The sequence below is a fragment of the Prionailurus bengalensis genome, chromosome A3, assembly GCF_016509475.1.
Source record: "Prionailurus bengalensis isolate Pbe53 chromosome A3, Fcat_Pben_1.1_paternal_pri, whole genome shotgun sequence".
Classification (NCBI taxonomy): Eukaryota; Metazoa; Chordata; class Mammalia; order Carnivora; family Felidae; genus Prionailurus; species Prionailurus bengalensis.
In genome coordinates, this window is record NC_057354.1 from 86,654,998 (window position 1) to 86,678,561 (window position 23,564).

General features: G+C 42.2%; 1 protein-coding gene, 1 long non-coding RNA gene and 1 pseudogene across 14 annotated transcripts in view; 1 reads left to right on the forward strand and 2 right to left on the reverse strand.

The window, feature by feature from the left end:
* The first annotated feature begins 88 nt into the window (after nucleotides 1–88).
* LOC122466991 lies at nucleotides 89–4,439 on the forward strand. The gene is made up of 2 exons (XR_006292809.1): nucleotides 89–212; nucleotides 3,794–4,439. It is a non-coding gene; the product is annotated as an uncharacterized LOC122466991 (long non-coding RNA).
* Nucleotides 4,440–8,170: 3,731 nt separating this feature from the next.
* LOC122466992 lies at nucleotides 8,171–9,141 on the reverse strand (annotated as a pseudogene).
* A 6,154-nt stretch (nucleotides 9,142–15,295) lies between these two features.
* The window catches only part of AAK1 (AP2 associated kinase 1), a 172,142-nt gene continuing 163,873 nt past the window's right edge, over nucleotides 15,296–23,564 (reverse strand). For all 13 annotated transcript variants that reach the window (XM_043603567.1, XM_043603570.1, XM_043603559.1 and 10 more), the window contains one exon: nucleotides 15,296–22,418. In XM_043603567.1, coding sequence (XP_043459502.1) covers nucleotides 21,289–22,418 — 1,130 coding nt within the window. In that variant the 3' untranslated portion in view covers nucleotides 15,296–21,288. The remainder of the gene's footprint in view (nucleotides 22,419–23,564) is intronic.

Consider the following 23,564-nt stretch of genomic DNA (forward strand, 5'->3'; position numbering starts at 1 on the left):
GAGTATTTCACTTTCTCCAGGACAACGGTTCTCAAGATGTAGACCGGCGGGGGGGGGGGGGGGGGGGGGGGCAACAACAGATGGGAACACATTGGAAATGCAAATTAGCAGCCCACGCCATAAACCCACTGAATCACAGTCTCTGGAGGTGGGGTCCAGTCTCTGTTTTAATACGACCTTCCGCTAAAATTTGAGAGCCACTGCTCTAGAAGGTAAGCACAGTACTGGTTTCTGGACCAGAAACAACACACCTATTGTTGGACAGATTGAAGCCACAGACACAATAACCTTTGTGGTTTCTTTGGCCCAGAGAAGTGTCCAAGAGGGTGGGTGGGGCTGCAGGCCTGCGTTAGGTGTGGGTTTGGACACCGAGCAGGCTGTGCTTCCTTAGTGCAGTTTACATTCTGGAGGCCACAGGTTGGCTTCCAACTGCTGGTTCTTCGCGGAACATTCATTCTAGACCTCAGTGCAGTCCAAGGCTTGCCCCCTTACTCTCTTTTAGATCCTGACTGACGTGTGACTTTTCCACTCAGGAACAGGCCCTGGGTAGGGGCCAGTCTTCCCTATCTTTAATTTCCTTCCCAAAAAGAAAACTCCTGCCTTGCTCCAAATCTGCCTCCAGCCACCACTCTCTCTTTTCTTCCCTTCAGAGCCAAATGGCATAAAAGAGTTGTCTACACTTTTAATCTCTAGTTTTTCACCTCTCACTCAAACCACTGAAACCAGTTTCTGTGTCCCAATATTCTCCCACTCCCACCCTGGCTGCTCTACTCAAGACTGCTCACAACATCCATGTTGCTCTACCTGAAAAATCCTTCTCAGTTATTACCTTTCTTGACCCCTGGAACATCGAATGTTGAAGATTTCTCCCGCCTTTTAATAATCTCTTTCCTTGGCAACACAACTGCCAATTTTTCCTACAACTTTAATGGTTACTCCTCTGTCTCCCCCTGCAAGGTTTCATCTGCCAGCCTCTTAAATGTTGGTGCTTTTTGGGACCTCCTTCCAGGCACTTTTCTTTCCCCCTTCTTTTGTGATTGAAAAACTTCAGGAAGTTTATACCAGTTAGCATTTTTTTTAATGTTTTTTGAAATTAATTTATTTTTTAATTTACACCAAGTTAGTTAGCATATAGTGCAACAATGATTTCAGGAGTAGATTCCTTGATGCCCCTTACCCATGTAGCCCATCCCCGCTCCCACAACCCCTCCGGTAACCCTCTGTTTGTTCTCCACATTTAAGAGTGTCTTATGTTTTGTCCCCCTCCCTGTTTTTATATTCTTTTGCTTCCCTTCCCTTATGTTTATCTGTTTTATATCTTAAATTCCTCATATGAGTGAAGTCATATGATATTTGTCTTTCTCTGACTAATTTCACTTAGCATAATACCCTCTAGTCAGTTAGCATTTCAATCAGCCATCAGAATATGTGTTTCTTGCCCTTACAAAAACTGGATAAAAAAAAAAAACACCTTTGCTGAGTATTGGTTATTTACATTAATGATGTGGTGAAAAATAAAAGTTTAGAAACTGCATACAGTATGATCCCATTTATGTAAAATTATTTGTGTACATATTTGCATAGAGGTGCCAGCTTCCTCTCTTTTTCCCTTTCCCTGGCTGTTTTCAGTTCCTTAATATGTCAAATTATTTCCCACCTCAGTGCCTTTGCACAAATTGCTCCCTCTGTGGGGAATGCCTCCCTCCTCCCACCTCTCTCTATCTTTTCTTTTCCTTTTCCCCTCCTTTTTTTTTTTTTTTTTTGAATACCTTGTATTAATTCCCCCTGGTCTGAATATAAGGTAGGGATATTTTCCTTAAATATCCTACTTAGGTGGCCTTTCCTGACGCTTCTTTTCATCCCCATTGAAATAGTCTCCTCTGTTATTCTCTCTCAACACACAGTCTCCTTTTCCTTCATAGCACATTATCACAACTTAAAATCATGAATTTGGGTATTGATTTTTGTAATGATACTTTTCCCTGCTACACCCTCAACTTTAAGAATGGCATGTCTGTCTCTTTACTCTTGTACCCCAGCTCCTAGTATAATACCTGGCACATAGTAGGTGGTCAAAAAAAGAACTAGTTGAGTGAATGAAAGTCGTCACCTGAACCCTTTGTCAAATCCAGTACACACATTCAATCCGTGTGATGACTGTGCAGACAGCAGAAAGAGAGGGCCTGGCCTCATTCACCCCTTACCTGGTACTGTGCCAAAGCAGGGTGTAGCATCTATGGAGAGGATTATAACCACTGGCACATGAAACTGGGGACAGCAGCCAGGTGGACAACTCAGGAACAGATGTGAAACAGCCTTCATTTTTTTCCTAAATATCCTAGAGGGAGGGTGACTCTTTTAGGAAAAAGTAAAACTACTACTTGAGATATCTGTATCTATTTATGCTACCCTTTTTCTCTCCCACCGTCTCTACACCACACATGCACACACACACACACACACACATATACACACACACATTCATTCACCATGATAATCAATAAACAACTGATATTTCCCCTAATACCATTTCAATAAGATGTCAATTCTGTTTTAATTATTCCCTGGGAAGATTCCCAGACCATGTGACATGGGCCAAAAAGTCATTTATTTACTCATTCGCCATTTATTCAATAACTATTTTTTGAGGACGAAACTTTCCATTTCGATGACATGAATGAAGCTAAGGAGTATAATGCTAAGTGAGATAAGACAGTCAGAGAAAGACAAATACCATATGATTTCATTCATATGTGGAATTTAAGAAACAAAAACAAAGAGAAGAAAAAGAGACAAATGAGACAGACTGTTAATTATAGAGAACAAACTGATGGTTACCACAGATAGGGGGAAAGGATGGCTTAAATAAGTGATGGGGATTAAGGGGTACACTTGTCATGATGAGCACAGGGTTATGTATGGAGTGTTGAATCATTATATTGTATACCTGAAACTAATATAACACTATGTTAACTGGAATTAAAATGAAAACTTTTGAAAATGATTAAAAAATAACTTTTTAAAATGTTTATTTTTTGAGAGAGACAGAGCATGAGTGGGGGAGGGGCAGAGAGAGAGAGAGAGAGAGAGAGAGAGAGAGAGACAGAATCTGAAACAGGCTCTAGGTTCTGAGCTGTCAGCACGGAGACTGACACGGGGCCCAAACTCAAGGACCTGATTGTGACCTGAGCTGAAGCTGGACGCTTAACCACTGAACCACCCAGGTGACCCCAAAATAACTATTTTTTAAATAATTAATTTATTTTTAAAATTCAAGTACATTTAACATATATTAGTTTCAGTGTACAATGTAGTGATTCAACAGTTTTATACATCAGTCAGTGTTCATTATGATAGACATACTCTTCATCCCCTTCACCTATTTCACCCATCCCCTCACCCACCTGTCCTCTGGCAAACAACAGTTTGTTCTCCATATTTAAGAGCCTATTTTTTGTTTTTCTCTTTTTCCCTTGTTCATTTGTTTTCTTTCAATAACTATTGAATGCTTTCTCAATTACGGTCCCATGCTCTATGCTTTGTACAAGGGATTGAGGCAGACGATGCTAGATGCCTTCCAGTAATCACTTTCCCCTTCTTCTTTACTAGCCAACACTGACTTTACTCAGGTGGCAATGTGTCCAATCTAATAATGATAATGATGATAACAATAATAATAATAATTCTAACCTCTCTTGCAACTAGGGCTTGTCATGTGGCCCAGTTCCATCCAATGAGACAAGTGTGGAAGACTGTCAGAAATGTCTGAAGAGGTTTTGCTTTCCTGCTGTAGGTGCTGGCCCTTCCTCCTGCTTGCACGGGGTGGGAATACTGGAGTCAAGGCAGCCACGCTTCAGCCATGACATCCCTGAGGAAGTGAACCAACAACTACCGGCGACCACCATCTTCCAGACTTCTTGTCGCATGAGAAAAAAATCGGCCACAATTTTGCCGATGCCACTGGTTAGTCAGGTTTCCTGTTACTTACAAATGATCAAAATCCTTGGTTCGAGGCTACAAAGATGAGCATAACAATTCCTGGTCTCAGGGAACTCCTAGAGGGGAGACGCTGTAAATCAATGAAGGCAGCCCTGGGGAACAAGGGCTACCCAAGGGCTATGTCGAGGGCCCACTGGTGGCAGGTAAGAGAAGTGAATGATGATTTCTGGGTGAGACGACGGCAGGAGGAAGGCTTCACAGAAGAGGAACTCATTGTGTTGGGTGTTTAAAGAGAAATAAGACTAAGGTGCTCCTGCCATGGACGGCAGTGCCAGTGCAGACCTGGACCACCAGCACTGAGTCCCGGTTCTGCTGCTCACACTGGTCTCACTAGACTGTGAACCACACACAGGCGCTCCAAGTTTATCTTCTTCTTGATTCTGTTCCCAGTGCCTGGCATTTAAGAGAGGCTCAAAATATACTTGCTGAATTGAAACCTCTCTGAAGTCCCATAGTCACCTTCTACCATATTTTATTTCATTAGTCTGCTAATTATTTAAAGTCATTTACTCCCCCTAGAAAGTATACCACACAAGGGTGCCTTCCTTGGTAACTGAGATATCTCATCTGCCTAGAACAACGCCTGGCGCACAGTACGTACTCAACAAATACCTGTTGAGTGAATGAGCCCTAACTTTACTGATCTGCAAAATGTGGATAACAATATCTATCAAAAATGGTCAAGTGGATTAGAGAAAAATGCATGTCGAGCTTGTCATATGGGTAGGTCTAACAACGCTGTTGTCTTCTCCTGTAAAACTTTGAGACCCACTCCTGACACATCTATAAGCAACAACACCTGAGGTCAGCAGCCTAGTCTGTTCTTCCTAGAACAGGTTTGAGCATTTCTGGGGGCCAATGTGGCAAGTTCCAGCAGATAAATGTTTACCTGAGGCATTGGAAAGCCTGCCAGGAAAGAATTTGTCCTGGGAAAGAATTCCTCTCTGGGAAAAAGTCAGTATTCAAAAGTTTGATTCATGGGGCACCTGGGTGGCTCAGTTTGTTAAGCATTCGACTCTTAATTTTGGCTCAGGTCATGGTCTCATGCTTCGTGGGATCAGGCCCTGCATTCTTTCTCTCCCTCTCTCTCTCTCTCTCTCTCTCTGCCCATCCCCACTAGTGCTCTCTCTCTCTCTCTCTCTCTCTGTGTCTCTTTCTCTCTTAAAATAAATAAGTAAACAAACATTTTTTTAAAAGTGTGATTCAAGATCAGTGAACCTTGCTGTGCAGACGGTCTTTGGTCTAACACCCATGGACGCTGCCTGAGGCCCAGGAAGGGGGCTTGAAACCAAGGTGACACACAAAATAAGAGAGCTGCTTTGTTAAAACATCCAAGACTGTGTCCAAGACTGTGTGAGCCTTGAGCCCTGGGTCATGCGGCTTTATTAGCAGGCTGCAGCACCCCGTCTGGACAGGAGTAGTGGGAGGATTCTACATGGTGGGTGCCTTGGCCTTCTGGGGCTGATTTGGCAGCAAGTTGCAGAGCAGTTGAAGTAAATATGTAAATGATAGCAGAACAGAATCTGTTCCAAGCACATGTGATCCCAGGAATAGCTGGAAAGAGATGCAGGTCATTAGAGTTTCTACAGAGATGGTAGGGACAGAGAAATATTGTAATGTGGCCCTATTTTTACCCAGAGATTGATTAAAGTTTCAAGAAATGTTGAAGAGGTAACAACAGAGATGATGCCATCTCCCCCTCCTCTTCCTCACACCCCTCCTCCTCCTCCTCCTTTTTGGAGATAATACCTTCTAATTATCACTCTAATTACATATAGCTCTCTCTACTCTCTGGTTTGTTGCTTAAGAGAAAAAAAATCTGTTCCTTTTTCTTAAAAATTCTAGAATACACATGTTATTTTTTTGTCTTGAGAGAGTGGGGAAGGAGCAAAGAGAGAAAGAGAGAATCACAAGCAGGCTTCTCTCACAAACCGTGAGATCGTGACCTGAACCACTGGTATAAACATTTTAAAAGCAAAAGTCGTACTACTTTCGAATTTCCCCATATCACTATACAAGCCTTGGAATTCCTCTGCTATTTTATGCTCAAAGGCTTATACCAACAGCCACCAAAACCTGGGCTTCCTTTATCATACTGCACCTGTCTGCTTTCATCTCCAAAGCCAGGAAAGTGTCCTTAGATTTGAGATCTGTGAGGAAGAGAAGACATGTGAGTCATTTGGGTTTGTTGTTGTGTATATGTAGCCATAGGAGCTTGGCTTCTGGCCATGCAGGGTGTGCCCTGTATAATAATCCTAGGGGCCACGGTAACATAGGTCTCAATGTGAATCACACCCCCTGAAGTTGTGCACCATAATACCCTGTGTCACAGGATATGGTCTGGGACTTTTCCTGTTGTTTTAGAGTTTTGGCTAAAGCCTCAAAGTCAAGGACATTGGATAATAAGGGCTCCAACATTTTAAAGTGATTAGAGACAACCCTGTGGGCTTCCTAAAAGATGCAGAAAAATGGTGACCACCCCCCCAACTCATCCTGGCAGGCCAACTGAAAATCATTTTATTTATTTATTTATTTATTTATTTATTTATTTATTTAAAGCATATTTTTTGTAATGTTTTATTTATTTTTGAGAGAGAGTGGGGCGGGGAGGGGGAGAGAGAAAGGAGACACAGAATCTGAAGCAGGCTTTAGGCTCTGAGTGGTCAGCACAGAGCCCAATGTGGAGCTCAAACTCACAAACCATGAGATCATGATCTGAGCCGAAGTCGGATGCTTAACTGACCGAGCCACCCAGATGCCCCTGAAAATCATATTTTAAGGCCCCAGGGTGCCCACAAGGAGTGTGGTGTCTCATCTACTGGCTGCAGGCTTCCTGAACTATAGGAACTCTGGGTCTGCCTCTCCAGTTACTTGGGTAAAACATGGTGAGAGAGTCTTTGGAGTATCCCCAGGAGTTTGGGGGGTGAAGCCTAAAGATAGGAGGCTATCTGGAGCCTCCCCCAATGGCACAGCAAAGAGGGAAGGAATAGGGGACTCCTGACATTTGGAGGGACAAGGATGCAGGACTTTCCATGGAACAAGGAGATGCTGCAGAAGTGAGCCAGGTTGAACTCCTGCTCACGAGGGTCCCCAGGAGGGCAAGGGGCTCCAGCTTGCTGCGTGGGTTATACCACCAGTGGCAGAAGGTGAGGGGAGTGGGTTGCAAGAGTGAGTGAAAGCAGGGCTCAGCAAACTCATCTGTAAAGGACCAAAGAGGATATATTTTAGTCTTCCTAACCATATAGTGTCTACCACAACCACCCAACCCTGCCATTATAGAGCAAAAGCAGGCATGAGCAATACATAAATATATGGGTATAACTGTGTCCCAATACAACTTTATTTACGGACACTGCCATTTTCATTTCATCTAATTTCATGTCATGAAATATTACTGATTTTTTTCCAGACATCAAAAAATGGAAAAACCATGCTTCTCTGCTGCTCAGATTTGCCCCGTAGGCCATTGTCTGCCAACGCCCTGAGCTAGAGGGTGTGTAACCCTGGACAGGAACAGGGCAGAGAGCCACGGGCAGCCCCAGCCAAGGAAAAGGATGCTGCACCTTGATCCCAAAGCCCCTCCTTCTGCCCCAGCCATAGGAGGCAGGTGTAGAAAGAGGAGGCTGGCTTCTGAGCCCAACCTAGGGAAAGGAGGGAAGCTCTCTGGTAGACGGAAAATGGAAGGTGTAAAGACTTAGCTAGATTTCTTACCACTGGAGAGGACTGTGGGAAATACGATCATGCTTAAAGCTGAAGGAGACCAGAAAGTGATGGGACCTGCAGGCATTTCATCAAGGAGGTGGGAAGATCACAAGGACCATAGTTAAGCCCTTTCCTGAACTCTTACCTTATCTTACTGAACTGAGTCTATTCAAAACAATGGTTGCAGATATTTTAACAATTCCCTTTACTAGCCACTCCGAACTTAACCCCTTGTGTCGTCGTTCTTAGCAGATTTAAATAAATTTAAAAATTTTTATTTTTGAGAGAGAGAAACACAGAGTAAGCAGGGGAGGGGCAGAGACAGAGGGAGACAGAATCCGAAGCAGGCTCCAGGCTCTGAGCTGTCAGCAGAGCCTGACCTGGGGCTTCAACCCATGAACTATGAGGATCATGACCTGAGCTGAAGTCAGACACTTAACCAACTGAGCCACCCAGGTTCCCCACCCAATTTATTATTTTTTAAGTAAACTTTTTATTCTTTTTTTTTTTTTTACTGTCCTAAATTGTTTATTAGGTAAGAATTTTACAAACATTACTTACATTAACGGTAATGGCGGACCTGGAGAGTACTGTGTCTTCTCCATGCCACACGGTGAGAACCACCAAGAACGTGGTGGAACTTGGGGCCCTTTTCAAGGCCACATTCTTTTTTTTTTTTTTTTTTTAACATTTATTCATTTTTAAGAAACATAGAGAATGTGAGCAGGGGAGGGACAGAGAGAGAGGGAGACACAGAATCCGAAGGAGGCTCCAGGCTCCGAGCTGTCAGCACAGAGCCCGACGCAGGGCTCGGACCCACGAACTGCAAGATCACCACCTGAGCCGAAGTCAGACGCTCAACCAACTGAGCCACTCAGGCGCCCCTCCAAGGGCACATTCTTATGGCCAGGACATGGCAGCCCTCACAGCTCCCTGTGCTTGTGGACTGGTTTGGTGATTCACTGGGCGTCAGGATTTTTTCTGATAGCTTTATGGAATGGATCGATGAGAATGACCTCAAAGAATCTGTATGTGGACTCTTCACTAACCTGGGACAAATTCAAGACTCTCAGAGCCCCACAGTGGCATCTAGCTCACTCCTCTGTGACAGACTGAAGGCTTCAGGCAAACTTCAGCTGGTCAACACCATGATGGACAGGCTTGCCATGGGTGGCGCCCTGAGGAACTGGGCATCTGCGGCCACCGCGTCGCACACGAATATGGTATGTGACATAACCTTGCTTGGCCTTGTACCCCAGTCTGTGAGCTTTATTGAGCCGGGCTGGGTGGGGAGGGCCCTGTCAGCACAGAGAGCTGGCATTACTGCCAGCAGCACACTCTGAGAAGAAAACGCATCGCGTGGGACTGCTTCTTCCTCCATAGCTCCTGGATGTCATAGTAAGCGCCCATCTTGGCTTGCCTTTGAGCTGATTGCTGCCAGCAGAGAGAAAGCGGTAAACTTTTTATCCCAAAGTCCTATTAGATTTACAGAAAAGTTGCAAAGACAGTACAAATTGTTTCTATCTGTCCCTTAATCGGCTTCCCCTGTTGATAGCGTCTTACGTTACAATTATACATTTGCCAAAAGTAAGGAACCAGTATTACTAATTATTATAACTAAGGAACCAACATTAACAAAACTCCTCCATGGTTTATTTTATTTGGATTTCACTACTTTTTCTTTAATTCTTTTTCTGTTCCAGGATCCTATCCAGATATATTACATTTTCTCGTCATAGCTCCTAACATCTTCTGGCCTGTGACAGTTTGTCAGACTTCCCTTGTTTTGGTGACTTGGTGACTTTTACCAGCTTTGAAGAGTGCTGGTCAAATATTTTGTAGAATGTCTCTCAGTGGGAATTTGTATGATATTATTCTCTTGGTTAGACTGGGGTTATGGGTTTTGGAGAGGAAGACCACAGAGGTCAAATACCCTTCTCATCACATCATGTCACGGTTGTCACAACAGTGTCACAACATACCGCTGTTGATGTTAACTTTGATCCTCTGGCTGAGGTGGTGTTTGTCAGGTTTTTCCACTGCAAAGTTACTCTTTCCATCTTCCCTTTCCATACACTACTTTTTGGAAGTATAGACAACATTCAAAGTGTGTGGAATTAAGCTGTACTTTGGAGGCAGGAGAGTCTACACAAATTAGTTGAAATTCTTCTATGTGCGATATGTCTTTTCTTCCCCCCACTTATTTTTTCAATGACTTTTATATCAGTATGGGCTGATACCAGCTTGGTGCCTGTGTCTCTGTGACTTTTTTTTTTTTAAGCGCTTCTTTACTTTCTGGCAATACAAGGTGCTCCGAGTTCACCTTGTATATTTCCCCAGCCCTAGAATCAGCCATTCTCTGTGGAGTCTTGGTTCCTTTCATTTAGAAACCAACATCTGGGTGTGGTGCTGAGTGTGCTTGTCCATTTACTTTTCACTCTCTTATTCCTTCATCTTCATCTGTTCCTTCTCTACAGGTGGTTTCTCCTTAGCTGATAAGGAACAACCATATTCAAGCACTTCCCCCATTAATCCTTCTTCATCCATGTCCCCCACTGGCAAGCTCCCTAGCTCTCTTTTCATTTCCATTCAAGCTCATAGCATGGTCACATCTTATATGAATTTGAAAGGGCTACATAAAAAGAGTAATAAAGTGTCATCTCATATGCAAAATATGAAATAAATGCAAATATTAAAAATTGTCAGATAAAGCACAACTTCGGAGCTGGTAGGCTCAAGGGAATTGTGCCATTACCACATGGTGGTGCCACCAAAGCTGGTGAGTCAAACAGAAATCAGTAATACTGAATGAGCACTTAAAATGGGCCGCTCTTCTAAGTACAACTCGTAACAATCTGTGATGTGGGCATTAAATGTTATCCCTGGTTTACGGATGAAGAAACAGACTCAGAAGTTCAGTGATTTGTTCAAGTTTACACAGCTAGGAAGTGATGGACGAGGAATGTAACCCTAAGCAGTTTAAACTTGTGTTCACCTCCACTCCTCAACACAAGGTATCCGTTGCCCTTTGTCAGTAAGAACGGTGCTGTTGTTAACTTGTCTTAGAACTTTGGGAGTAGCTTTAGTGACTAGATTAGTTTCCTACTGCTGCTATAACAAATTATCACAACTGGAATGGCTTAAAACAGCAAATTTATTCTCTTATAGTCTGGAGGTCAGATACAGTCTGATACAGGTACAGGTGCATCCTGAAGCCCATTTTCACTGGACTAAAGTCAAGTTGTTAGCAAGGCTGGTTCCATCTAGAGGCTCTGAGGGGAGAATGTGTTTCCTTATGTTTTTCACCTCTGTGGCTACCTGAATTCTTTGGCTTCCTACATCTTCAAAGTATCACTCCAGACTTTGTTTCTGTCACCACGTTGCCGTCTTCTCTTTTCCTGCATCTTTTTTTTTTTTAATGCCTCTTACCCATTGAGCCCACCCCCCTCCCACAACCCCTCAAGCAACCTTCTGTTTTTTCTCCATATTTAAAAGCCTCTTATGTTTTGTCCCCCTCCCTATATTTATGTTATTTTTGCTTCCCTTTCCTTATGTTCATCTGTTTTGTATCTTAAATTCCTCATATGAGTGAAGTCATATGATATTTGTCTTTCTCAGACTAATTTCACTTAGTATAGTACCCTCTAGTTCCATCCACGTAGTTGCAAATGGCAATCTTTTGATTGCCAAGTAATACTCCATTGTATATATATACATTTTCTTTATCCATTCATCCGTCGATGGACATTTGGGCTCTTTCCATACCTTGGCTATTGTCAATAGCACTGCTATAAACATTGGGGTGCATGTGCCCCTTCGAAACAGCACACCTGTATCCCTCGGATAATTACCTAGTAGTGCAATTGCTAGGTCATAGGGTAGTTCTATTTTTAATTTTTTGAGGAACCTCCATACTGTTTTCCAGAGTGGCTGCATCAGTCTGCATTCCCATTTCCTGCATCTCTCTTGAAGCTGTGATTACGTTGGGCCCACCTGACTAATTTACAACAGCCTCCCCATTTTAAGACCCTTAATTTAATCATCACATGTGCTAAATCCCTTTGGCTATATAAGGTATCCCTCACCGGTTCTGGGGGTTATGACATGGATGTAGGAGGCATTATTCAGCCTACCATAGTGAATACAGTGTTTTGTTTTTAATGTTTATTTACTTTGTGAGTGCACGTGCATGCTTACACAGGGAAGGGACAGAGAGAAGAGAAAGAATCCCAAGCAGGCTCTGTGCCATCAGCACAGAGCCCAACACATGGCTCAATCCTGTGAACCATGAGAGCATGACCTGAGCCAAAATTAAGAGTTGGACGCTCAACCAACTGAGCTACCCAGGTGCCCCCATTTAAAAAAAAAAAATTCACTGATATTATAGTGTAATTTTCCTTTTCTATCCTACAAAAATTTATTCTGTGATGTTATTAGTATGAGAACTGGAGGGAAAAAACATCCAAATCAATGATATTGGAATGCAAGTTAGATATAAGATATGGAGAAGGCTATTAATTTAAGAAGGATAAATCTTTTAAGAAAAAAAAAACATATAATATAAAAAAAAATTGGGGACCAGGTTGCTCTCCTGGGGAAAAGAACAGTGCAGCTGTGGTGCCCTTAAATTGTGGGTTATTATTTATACAAGGTCCTTGTATAAAATAGAACCACCTTGTTCTTTAAAATATATCCTTCCGTCTTTACACCCCACTCAGTCCTCAATGCACTGCAGTCTGCCCTATTTTACTGAAATTGCTCTTGCTTGAGTTCACCTCTGGCCTCCAAATGACAAGTCCAATTAACATTTTTCTATCTCTTTTGATCTCTCTGTGGCATTTAAAAACTACTGACCACTTCTCAGTCTGGAAAAGGTTTCCTCTCTTAGCTTTGGTATCCCCCTTCTGTTCGTCTACATTTGTGACTCAGTTTCCTTCATGGCTTTGTTTCTCCACCCGTCCTTGAAGTGTTGTCATTCCCAAAGGGTGTTGTAAATGTTCCTCTCATTCTGCATTCTCCTCATCCAGGACTCACTGATAGACTCACTGAGGACTTTCCTCTACCAGCAGTCAAGACTTCTCTCCTGATTCATACTACTAATGGCCATCTGGACAACTTTACTTCAACAGCCCATGTGCAGGCACAAGAAAGACATATTGAACTACTGTGGCTGTTTCACCTTGTGTTTTTGAACACATATTTTAACTGGGCTAGCATTGATGAATTTTCATCAAGAAATTCTTCTAAGAAATCCTACTAACTCTATTAGGCTAATTTAATTTTTGATCAATTTCCTAGGCAATGTATTTCCAGGGATCCAGTCTTTTCTTTCTTTTTATTTTTAATGTTTATTTATTTTTGAGAAAGAGAGACAGAGCATGAGCAGGGGAGGGGCACAGAGAGAGGAAGACAATGAATCTGAAGCAGGCTCCAGGCTCTGAGCACAGAGCCCGACACAGGGCTTGAAACCACAAACCACAAGATCATGACCTGAGCCAAAGTTAGATGCTTAACCAACTGAGCCACCCAGAAGCCCCAGGATCCAGTCTTTTCTGTATACATTTTATAATGGAGACTTATTAGTCAATTTTTGGTTCATTTCAAATTTTACCAATGTACCTTCTGCTACTAAGTTCTCTTGTGGCTACTGAACCTACTAAATTCAAATTTCCTCAGTCAAAATTTTGATTCAAATTTTGTCAAAATTTCATTCTTCCATCAATTTTCACTGATGCGTGGTTTTAACTGGTTTGAATTTTACTTGAACTGAATATTTCTACTAGTAATAGTCATTAGAAACTGAACAAAGTCTGACAGTTTATATTTAATTTTTGGATACTCCATTAGAAAACTGTGATCAATTCCCTTCCAATAACCTAGGGTTCTCTAAAGAGTAAAAACAGAGTCTGTCCTTGGGTTAAAGGTCCTGCTCAGAAACAGGATGAGGCTGGGGAGATCAGGTAGAAATACTAATTTCACCATATGTGACTTCACCATATTCTCTCAGTGCTAGAGAACTGAGCTGCCTTGGAAGAGTATACTTGGATTCTTTTGGGCCCTCCAGACTTGCATAAAAGGTTGAGGAATTATTTGTCTTCTTCCATGTAAGCCGAGATGCTGAGGCCCTCTAGACCTTACTACCCTAATATAAGGATAGATAAACTCAAGGAAAAATTCTTATGATGGAAGGAAAAAGATCTCTGTCTCCAAATCCAGAGAGACGGGTCTAAATTATCTGCTCGCGGCTTTTCTCTGGGCCTCACTCTGGTTTTTCCCACTTGGTTTTCGATTAGGGGGTAATACTTCCCTGGCTGGTCTCTTATTAACCAGTCTCAAAGCTAGCAAAAGTAAGCCACAAAAGGGTGAATGCAAACGATGGCGTCCTGTGGGAGCCAGAGTGTCTAACTCTGGCTCTCCCTACAAGGAAGGCAGAGCTAAGTCACTGCAGGTGAGTCGGTCCACATGTGCAGAAGGCTCTGATTCCTGCATCTATCTTAGTGGGAATAATGCATCTATGTGAAATGGCTTCCCCCAGAGCAGTCCAAGTCACAGACAAGGAAGATTGTACTCTTGGTTAATGATAACTTGAAATAGAAAAAGCAAAGGAACTTCACACTGTAGAACTAGGCAGGGCATATATTTAAAGACAGGTGAATCAGATGTTAAATGAATCTTCAGAAAAAGTAGGCACCTTTGGTTTTACTTATATATATTATACCATAACTCTCTGGATCCCTGGATCTTCTTTGAATCATCATCAGTTTGAACTCAGAACTGAACTCAGCCCTTTGCCAATTCTCCCTGAATGATGGATGTCAAACTCATTAAAGCTCAAATGTTACTATTATTTTCTCAAGTTTGGAGAGGAAACAGGCAGGTAGTTTCTCTCCCACAGTATAGATTTAGAAATTCTTAGGAATAACTCATTTCCCCCCAAGACTTCTCTTTGTGTGTGTGTGTGTGTGTGTGTACTTTTTAATGTTATTTTAATTCCAGTATAATTAATGTACAGTGTTCTATTAGTTGCAGGTGTACAGTATAGCAATTTTACAATTCTCTACATTACTCAGTGTTCATCATGGTAAGTGTACTCTTAATCCTCTTCACCTATTTCACTCAGCCCCCCACCAACCTCCCTCTGGTAATCACCAGTTACTTTTCCGTAGTTAGGACTCTGGCTTTTTTGTTTGTTGTTTCCGAGACTTCTTTCTTTGTTATGTTAACGCTGGTCTCTCTTAAGGGATTTTTGTGTGTTTTTAAAGACTGAATATTGATGCCGGTCATATTCAAATAACATATTTTAGGAGCTCACAATAAAGTTTACAATAGCAGGGAGCTCTGTGGTTTTTCTAGCTCAATCCATATGGCCCCATTGTCTTGTATTATTTCATTTACGTCTCCATGGAACATCTAGAATGGAAAGAAGTTGTCAGGAAATAACAATGTTGGCATTGGAAACCTAGCAAACAACCAACCAAAAGTTGTCCTTTGAAACTTAAAAACATAAAACGAGGCTTGCTACTATAAAAGGTGCTTATGGAGCCCTTCAATCCTAGGAAGATCTGGCTTAAGAAATAATACAAAATATAAATCATTTATTTTTATTAGGTCCATTTTAATAAAGTGTATAAGAGTTTACAACTCAAAAAATTATTCATAAAAACTATCAGATACATAAGATAGATCACACAAAGAGTGCAATAACATAAATCCAATAGTCTGCAAATAAGAGGTATTGCAAAAACTGTTAAGATTGACTTTATAAATGTCTTTTTCCCTTCCTTTCCCATGTTCACAGCCCTTGAGATTGCATGCACATATTGTCTTCTGAGGTCTGAGAACTTCAGTATTCCTTATAGCTGGGTCGACTTCCTCATTCAGTCAACTCAGAATGTTTTGTCAGCAGAGAGGTTCGCCTCTTCTCCATGGAATGAGCATGGTCCTTGGCCTTTATTTGGTTTCTGTCCCCTAACGAATGGCATTAAACACTTTCTCTTTCAAAGGAACATCTTGCAGGCCTTGTGCTGTCTGGTCACTGTTGCCAGTCCAACACCACACATGAGCCAAGGGTTCAGGTCAAACCCTACTGAGTTTCATTTTTGTGGATGAGACGAGCATGCTTACTGTGGAAACAGGCTGAGGCAATGGCTGATTTTCCCACCTTTATCTACAACAACTCCAGTTCTAACTCAAGAGTTGTTGGCCAATGGGACTAAATTTACTCAAGCCAGCTACCTACCGTTACCACTTGGTATTCTTTGGATGCCTTCATAAGGAGGTCTTCACACCATGGCAAAAAGCATGAGCACACACACACACACACACACACACACACACACACAGACATCGACACAGACACACACACCCTTCTCCATTCACAATCCTCAAATAGGAGTCTTTGGTAGACTCAGAGAATACAACTGGATTTGCCATTTCAGAGTGAAAAGGCTACATTGTTTTCTCTCACTCCCAAAGTCTCACTTTAACTGACATGGTTAAAAAGCATTTCTGCAATTCCTTGCCAAAAGGAATCAGACAGATCCCTTTAACACATATATGCAATTCTATTACAACACAATGCAGATAATATTGACTTGATTTCAAGAACAGAACGCTGTTACTATAAACTCAAAACAGTGCCACCCATACTGAGACTGCTGGGAAATAGCTCAGACTACATTTCTTACAGGATTATAAGTTACGGGAATCCTGGACTAAGCCACCCGTGTGCTGGTTAGCATTTAGCCATTTTTTACAAGCTATTCCAGAGTCCCTTCACACCTAAACTTGCCCCTGCATTCTGGAGCGCATTGGGCTTGTGTTAGATCATGGTGGAGAGATGCCTTTGGGTTGTCTCCAGAGTAAGGCTGGACTTCTGCCAGCCTTCCTTCATCTGTTCTTCTAGTCCATAAGAAATGGGGAAGGTGAGCCATTTCATTCTTATTTGGAATTATTCCAGTGTGGTGAGATTATCATAGGTTAGGCTGAAACTTAAGAAACTGTTTACAGTAACAAAGGCACATAAAAATTAACATGATCATTCGGTCCCACCTCTCTTTCATCCACTTATTGGTATGGTCATAATAGGGTAATGTTAAGTGAGGAAATGAAGGGGTGGGAACAGGTACAAGGAAGGTGAGCCAAGAAGATTTGCAGGAATAAAGAAGCAGGAAAGAGCTGTGTCTGGCTGTGTCTTAGTGATAGGATCTTGGATACCACACGCGGGAGGCCTGTTTCCTAATAAAGGTCAAGGTACAAAGGAGGCAGTAGAACAGGAAGTCGGAGAGGAAGGTGGCACCTGGGGAATCAAGACACCGCCAGTGTGGATTTTCACATCTAAGCTGAGGCAGCTAGTTGTTTGCAGCAACCTAGAAAATTTATTTTTGTAGGAAAAGAACACAAAAACAATTCCCAACCAGATACTACTTTTATTTTCAAGCATCTTGAAACCCTTAAGTGAACTTCACAAGTTTGCAAATATTCTGATGGTTTAAAAAAACAAAACAAAAAACCCAAAAACCACAAGTAGTAGTTCACAAAGGGACTGAAAAATGAAGAATTTAAATGACATGATTCCATTTAAACTCTTCATGTTTACTCCATCAGGCAGGATGGGAGGACTGGAACCCAGGAGTGACTGCAGGCATTTACAAAGCACTTCCACCTCCTCAAAAACTGCGTTCTTTCCAGCAGCTCTCCTATGTTTCTTTTATCAAAATAATCCGAGTTCTAAATTTCTCAGCTAAAACTGCACCTGTGTGACCAGCAGCCATTCCACAGTTGACTGGCATGTGTTTTCCAATTTCAGTTCCAAAGACACAGCAGAGAATGACATCTTCCTTTATGAAAGGCACCCAATGACTCTATTCTCATGCTGGAGAATGAGTTGGCTCTCACCCTTCTCCCGTTTCCTGTAAAATTTCCTATTTGATAAAATGCATACAAACTATATGATCTATGTTCTGATGACGTTTCCTTATGGTATCAAATACAGCATGGTTCAATTTCTATTGTCAGATCACTCTGGCGATTACATTTATTTTAAATAAAACTGCGATCTGCGACTTTATGAGTCAGTGAAATACCCACCAAATAGCTGAAAACACTGACGTACATGTACTCTAAAACTTACTAAATCAACAACGGGCAAATAAGATGCCGATATTTTTCTTGAAAGTTTAGAAAGAAACGCTGGTCACCAGATTAAACTCAGACCTAATGTGGCCACGTGAACATGTACACACCGGTCCACACATAGGAAGCTTTCAACTCATTAATAATGAGTGAGCCCAAAATGAAATTGAGTTTAAGATCCAGGTTCCCTTAGGCTCTGCCCAGCATCTGCTTCCACATCAAATTTTGTTCATTCCACTTCCCAATCTAACAAGGACTGGGAGCCTAAAGGGTCATATGTAGCTCAAGAAACAGCTATGTTAAATATTTTCCACCACACATAGTAAAACTTCATTAATTTAATAGTGACTGTTAGTCAATTAACATAGATTCTTTAAAAGTTCATCAGTGCATGTTGTGGTTCAATGTTTTACATCTAAATATATTCTGGCTCATCGCGCTCCACTGAAATGAAAGATCACAAGTTCCCGCATTCCCTAACAAATGTGTAAAAGCAAACAACACATAAAAGTAGAAAGTACAGTATTTTGTTGACTATATAGCTTCTTTTTCTCTTTAATGTTAACTTGTTGCAGTATAGTTTTTGGAAACATGCATTTGGTACTAACTCAAAGCATCCTGAGCACTCCTAATTCCCTTAATGCTAAATTTTCTAGAATTCCAGATTCAGAATGGCCTCTGGCAAGAATATTTTATCTTTATTTTTTTAAATGTTTATTTATTTTGAGAGAGCAAGAGCGAGAGAGAGAGAGAGAGAGAGAATGAGCAGGGGAGGGGCATAGAGGGGAGAGAGAATTCCAAGCAGGCTCTGCACTGTTAGCATGGAGCCCGATGCAGGGCTCAATCCCACGAACCTTGAGGTCATGACCTGAGCAGAAATCAAGAGTCGGACACTTAACCGACTGAGCCACCCAGGTGCCCCAGCAAGAATGTTTAACCTTTAAATGATGCATTTACCCTATATGATCCAAAGATCAGTGCAGAATTTACTAGTTATTAGCTAATAATTAATGTAATTTAGTCAAACAATTTTCATGCATCACTCAATAAAAACACAAAAGTAATTTGCATGTTTTTACATTCATTTCCTATTCAAAGAATGTAGAGTCTCCACCCACAATAGGTCTCCAGTGAGAATAAAAAACATTGCAAGCCCATGCTTGACAAATGATTCAACTACGTGATAAAATCACCATGATTTTATCGATTTTACCTCGAGAGCTAACATGGCTACTTGATTAGGAAGAAGTGATCAAATAACCAAAGGAAAGACATTTTGCAGGGCTATTACGGAGGTAATCCTGAATATCTGGAAGAGTGAGTGAGAGCGACCTTCTCCTTTAAGAGTTTCTGACATGGGGTGAGTACCTCCCTGAATATTCCTATCCTCTTAGCTCCTGCTTTTGAGGCCTTTAATTGATAATGGCCAAGGGAAGAGTCTGGGGTGCAAAGTTCCATATGCGTTAGCTCAAACTACTTATTCAACTGAAAAAATGATTTTGCATCAATTGTTACACAGAAAAATCAGAAATAATCACTGGGAGAAAAGCAAACTTTTAGAGGGAACATTTCGCATTCCCCAAAGTGAAAAAGACTGGTGTGGCTGAAAACTCGGTGGAAAACCACTGCTGATAGCCCTGATCCAGTGCCAATGATCAAAGTTTATCTTTTAACATGGACATTTCAAATAGGTGGAGACTACACTAGAAAAAGTCTTGAAAAGTTGCCATTCATATCCTACCACCAAGACCCCTGAGCTTTAAATTTAAACAGTGTGATACCTAATCAACTGCAGTATGAGTCTAGCATTCTGGCTTGAATCTTGGATGAATTTCCAACTCTTTTACATCATTAATTTGGTTTGGTAAGTAACCCTCCCAACTTCTCCAGCTAACAGAGACATCACTAACATCTATTATTACAAGTAACAGGAAGCTTTTGGGCTGAAACATGGCCCAGCAGCTCTTTCCATTAAATTGAACTTCCTCAGCAGAAATCTTCCCATAGAGACACGAATTTCACCTTAAGGCACTATAATAAAGGGTATGAAAACAGCCGGGAATGAGTCAGATCTTTCCAGAAATAGAAGACATTTCAAAACCACAACTCAGTCACCTACCTGGCCTACTTCAACATCTACAGAGGACAGAGAATTGAAAGGTTTTCATGGCTAGCTGATTCAGCTCTTTTCTCTTCTTCCAAACTGACTTACATGTCTCGGATTTCTATTTCCTCAAGAGGCAGTGGAGAAAGAAAGCAAGGAATTGGAAAAAACAAATAAGGAAGCAAATCTACTTTGTAGCCTAGTCTCATGATGAATTCCATAGTGACAGCATGGAGTGCTCACAGGTTTTAAAGTAGTTAATAAAATATTACTAACACCATATACCCGATGGTTAGAGCTGTAGCCAGGTGCTCTTTTCTATCGTTCTGGAGGGCGGGGAGAATTATAAAGATAATTAATTTTTCAAGACCATGTACAGGGAATTTGTTAATAGCAAATAGCACATTTTGGAGAAAGAAAAATCTATTCTAAAGCCTCAGTTGCAGCAGGATTTTCTTACACATTCCAATGAATTCAATTTTGCCACAAGAAAAGAACTAAATAAAAACAGGGCTCAGATCAATTAGGTCAGGAGACAAATGCCAGTAAATGAGTGATTGTGGAGGTAGGTATAGTATGACAGGATTTACCTAAAGGAAAAATGCTCCCTGTGCACACACACATGGCACACACATACCTGTGCACTCCTGGTGATTTAAAAAGCGTGGGCATGGGAAGGCTCAACACTGTTAGACATGAGCACAGATATCTCATCTGTTTGCATTTCTATGTAGGAAAGGATCTGACACACGTTACACACCCACACTCATATGTGTGAGAGGCCAACCTGGCTCGCACAGACTCAGAAACAGATCCAGAGAATCCTTGTAGAGTTGCTGGTTTTACAGGAATGATTAGTATCTGCAGGATCACACTTCCTTTTGATTTGCAGGATTTTTATCTTGCATTTCCTTCCAGAAATATGCCCTTTGCAAGAGCATTAAGTCAAGTCCTGAAGGGACTAATCTTGTGTCCTCCAATGGACATGACTCAGAACAGAAACTGCAGGAATAAACCTTGCAGTAACATGGCCCCTTTTGGTTTGGGGTGAAGTATTTCTGGATTCAAGCAGTTTTGGGGCAAACAAAGAAAGCAGAGTTCTGGGTGGAGGTGGAGATGGAAATGCCTGGAAGTCCAGAAATCAATATAAACAAAAGAAATGAGCATAACTTAAAGGGGTTTCAGTTAAGTATCACTGCAACGGAGTTTGTTGAGCACACAAGTTCTGCTGATACGTGGAACTGAAAGATAATAATTGGTGTATTTCTTGAGATAGGCTCAGCTGGGAGTGACGTGGTAGGTACTGAGGGTGGGGTAAAGACAGACGCCTAAGGCTCAGGTTATCGCTCCTAAGGTTTCTGCTTGCCTGATTTTGAAGGAAAGGGTGCTAAAGCAAAAGGATCTGCAGGTGGCAGCTCCATAGTCCTGGAGGAAAGGGATGTGATGGAAACAGAGCCAGCTATCGACTGTTTGTTGGTCTGTGAAACAATTTTGTAGGCAGCAATGGGCTGGGCTTCTGGATTTGGCTCATCTTCTGGGCTATAGTGACGGGAATATTTGGATAAAGACTGGGGGCGGAATGGTTTGCCAGCCATGGGGCCTGAGACAGCTTCTTTCTGGGGCTGAGGTCCTTTGTTTCTGTCGTTAGGATGACCCCCAGGTTCCAGGGAGGATCCCCTGGGAGAGATGCTGTCTAGATGGTCTGCTGCTTGTACAGAATGGGAGGGGTGGTTAGACTGTTGGACAAAAGCAGCCATGGAATACTGAGCTCGGACGGGGGCATACGCTGCCCTCTCTAGGCCTGGGAGCAAAGGAACATCGTCAGTCTGGTTGAGGAGACTGGCCTGCACGGGCAACTCCTGGGAGGCGCTCTGGGCAACTGCTAATTCCTCCATGCTCTTCTTCTTGGTAAAAGGAGCTCTCAAGAACACGTCCGCCTCCTCTGGCTGGGAAGGAGCCACACTGCCCTTGGAGACAAATGGAGCTTTGGAGAAAATATCCATGTCATCAGTTGGAACCCTTGAGCTCCTGAAGGGAGCTGTGGCAAAAACATCTGGCTCCCCGAGACCATCAGTGGTCGGTTGTGTGAGGGCTTGGAACTGGTTCTTTCTTCCACCTTGGCCTGCTTTTGCTTGTTCAGTAGAGACTTCTGGCTGAGTGAATGGAATGGCTCCTCCCAGTTTCCCTTGTGGAGGCTTGCAGCTCTCATCCTCTTCTTCAGACTCCATGAGGAGAGGTCGGGACCCACTGCAGTCTAGCATGTCCCCCTCGAGATCAGTCCCTTCCTCTTCGCTGCTGTGGAATGAACTGTTGCTTGAAGGGCCATCTCGGGCCAAGTAGTCAGATTCTAAATTGTTCTGAGTTTTCATGCCAGGTACTCTGGAGGGATCTGGATACAAGGGAAGGCCTTTAACACCCGCTGAGTCTTTAAAGTGCTCTACAGTTATTACAGGACAGGGATTGGGCTCTCTCTGGAGACCTAGAAAAGCACAAAATGCAGAATTAATGCACAGATCAGTCCAACTCTCCTTGGAACATTTAACGGTCAACCCGCGGCAGAAACATTGTGGGACCAAATAATAAAGGTTGAAAATGGAAAAGGAAAAACAGAAAAATAAAAGTCAGGCAAGGAAGCTGCACACAAACTGGAACACAAGCAATCACTGTATCACATTTTGGAACATGATCGGCACAATGTACAGGAAAGGAGATGAAGACGTTAGGCACACAGACATTCAGCATAACTATGAGCTGCTCCTACTCGCGGGGCCAGACACGGACACCTGCTCTACCTGGCACTGGCTCACGATGGAATGAAAACAAACCCAGTCACTCATGTCCACATACACCATGGCAGTTCTGCATTATGTAGAAGTACTGTCTGGGGACAAATGCAATTCAGTATCTGACATGTGGTCATCTGCTCCATGCTGCCTGTATCTGAGGACAGATTCCTCCCAAACCACCCCCCCTCCCCGCCCCCACCACCACCCTGGAAAAGCAGCAGAACACGGCTGCTTGATACATACAAGATTTACATCATAAGCACTACTCAAAGAGCACAAGAGTGCCCCAAATACCAATACTGAAGGCACTTTCTAAGGGGAGGAGACAGTCAAAATCATATTAAATAAATCACCTTCAGCTGGAATTGCTCTGGAATTTTGTTTTCAGTCTTCTAAGTTACCAAAGATCTCCTCTGCTTAAATGAATCTACGATAAAGTCCTTTAGGCAGAAGGAGTAAAATACAAGGATAATTACAGAAATATTTGCAAACTCTAATCTACCAGTCTACTTCTATCTAGATAGAGGTGCCTCAGGGTGCTCTGGCTTTTAAAATCAAATAGACAATTATCAGAAACAAGACAGCTTACCTTCCAAGAAATATTAGCAGGTTAGAAGTATGTCATTGGGCACATGTTAGCAAGAGGGCAGGAAAAAGGCATATGTAACTAAGCAAGAAGAATCCAGAGAAAGGGTGGTTGGGCGTAAAGATATCATTTCATCATGGGTTTCCCAACCCACCAGGCATTTGGTACAATGGTTTGGATTCTGTAGACGACTTGGAACCTCTGTACAGAGGTAATTCCATCATCCCCTCCCCACATTACCCTCTCCCCTTCC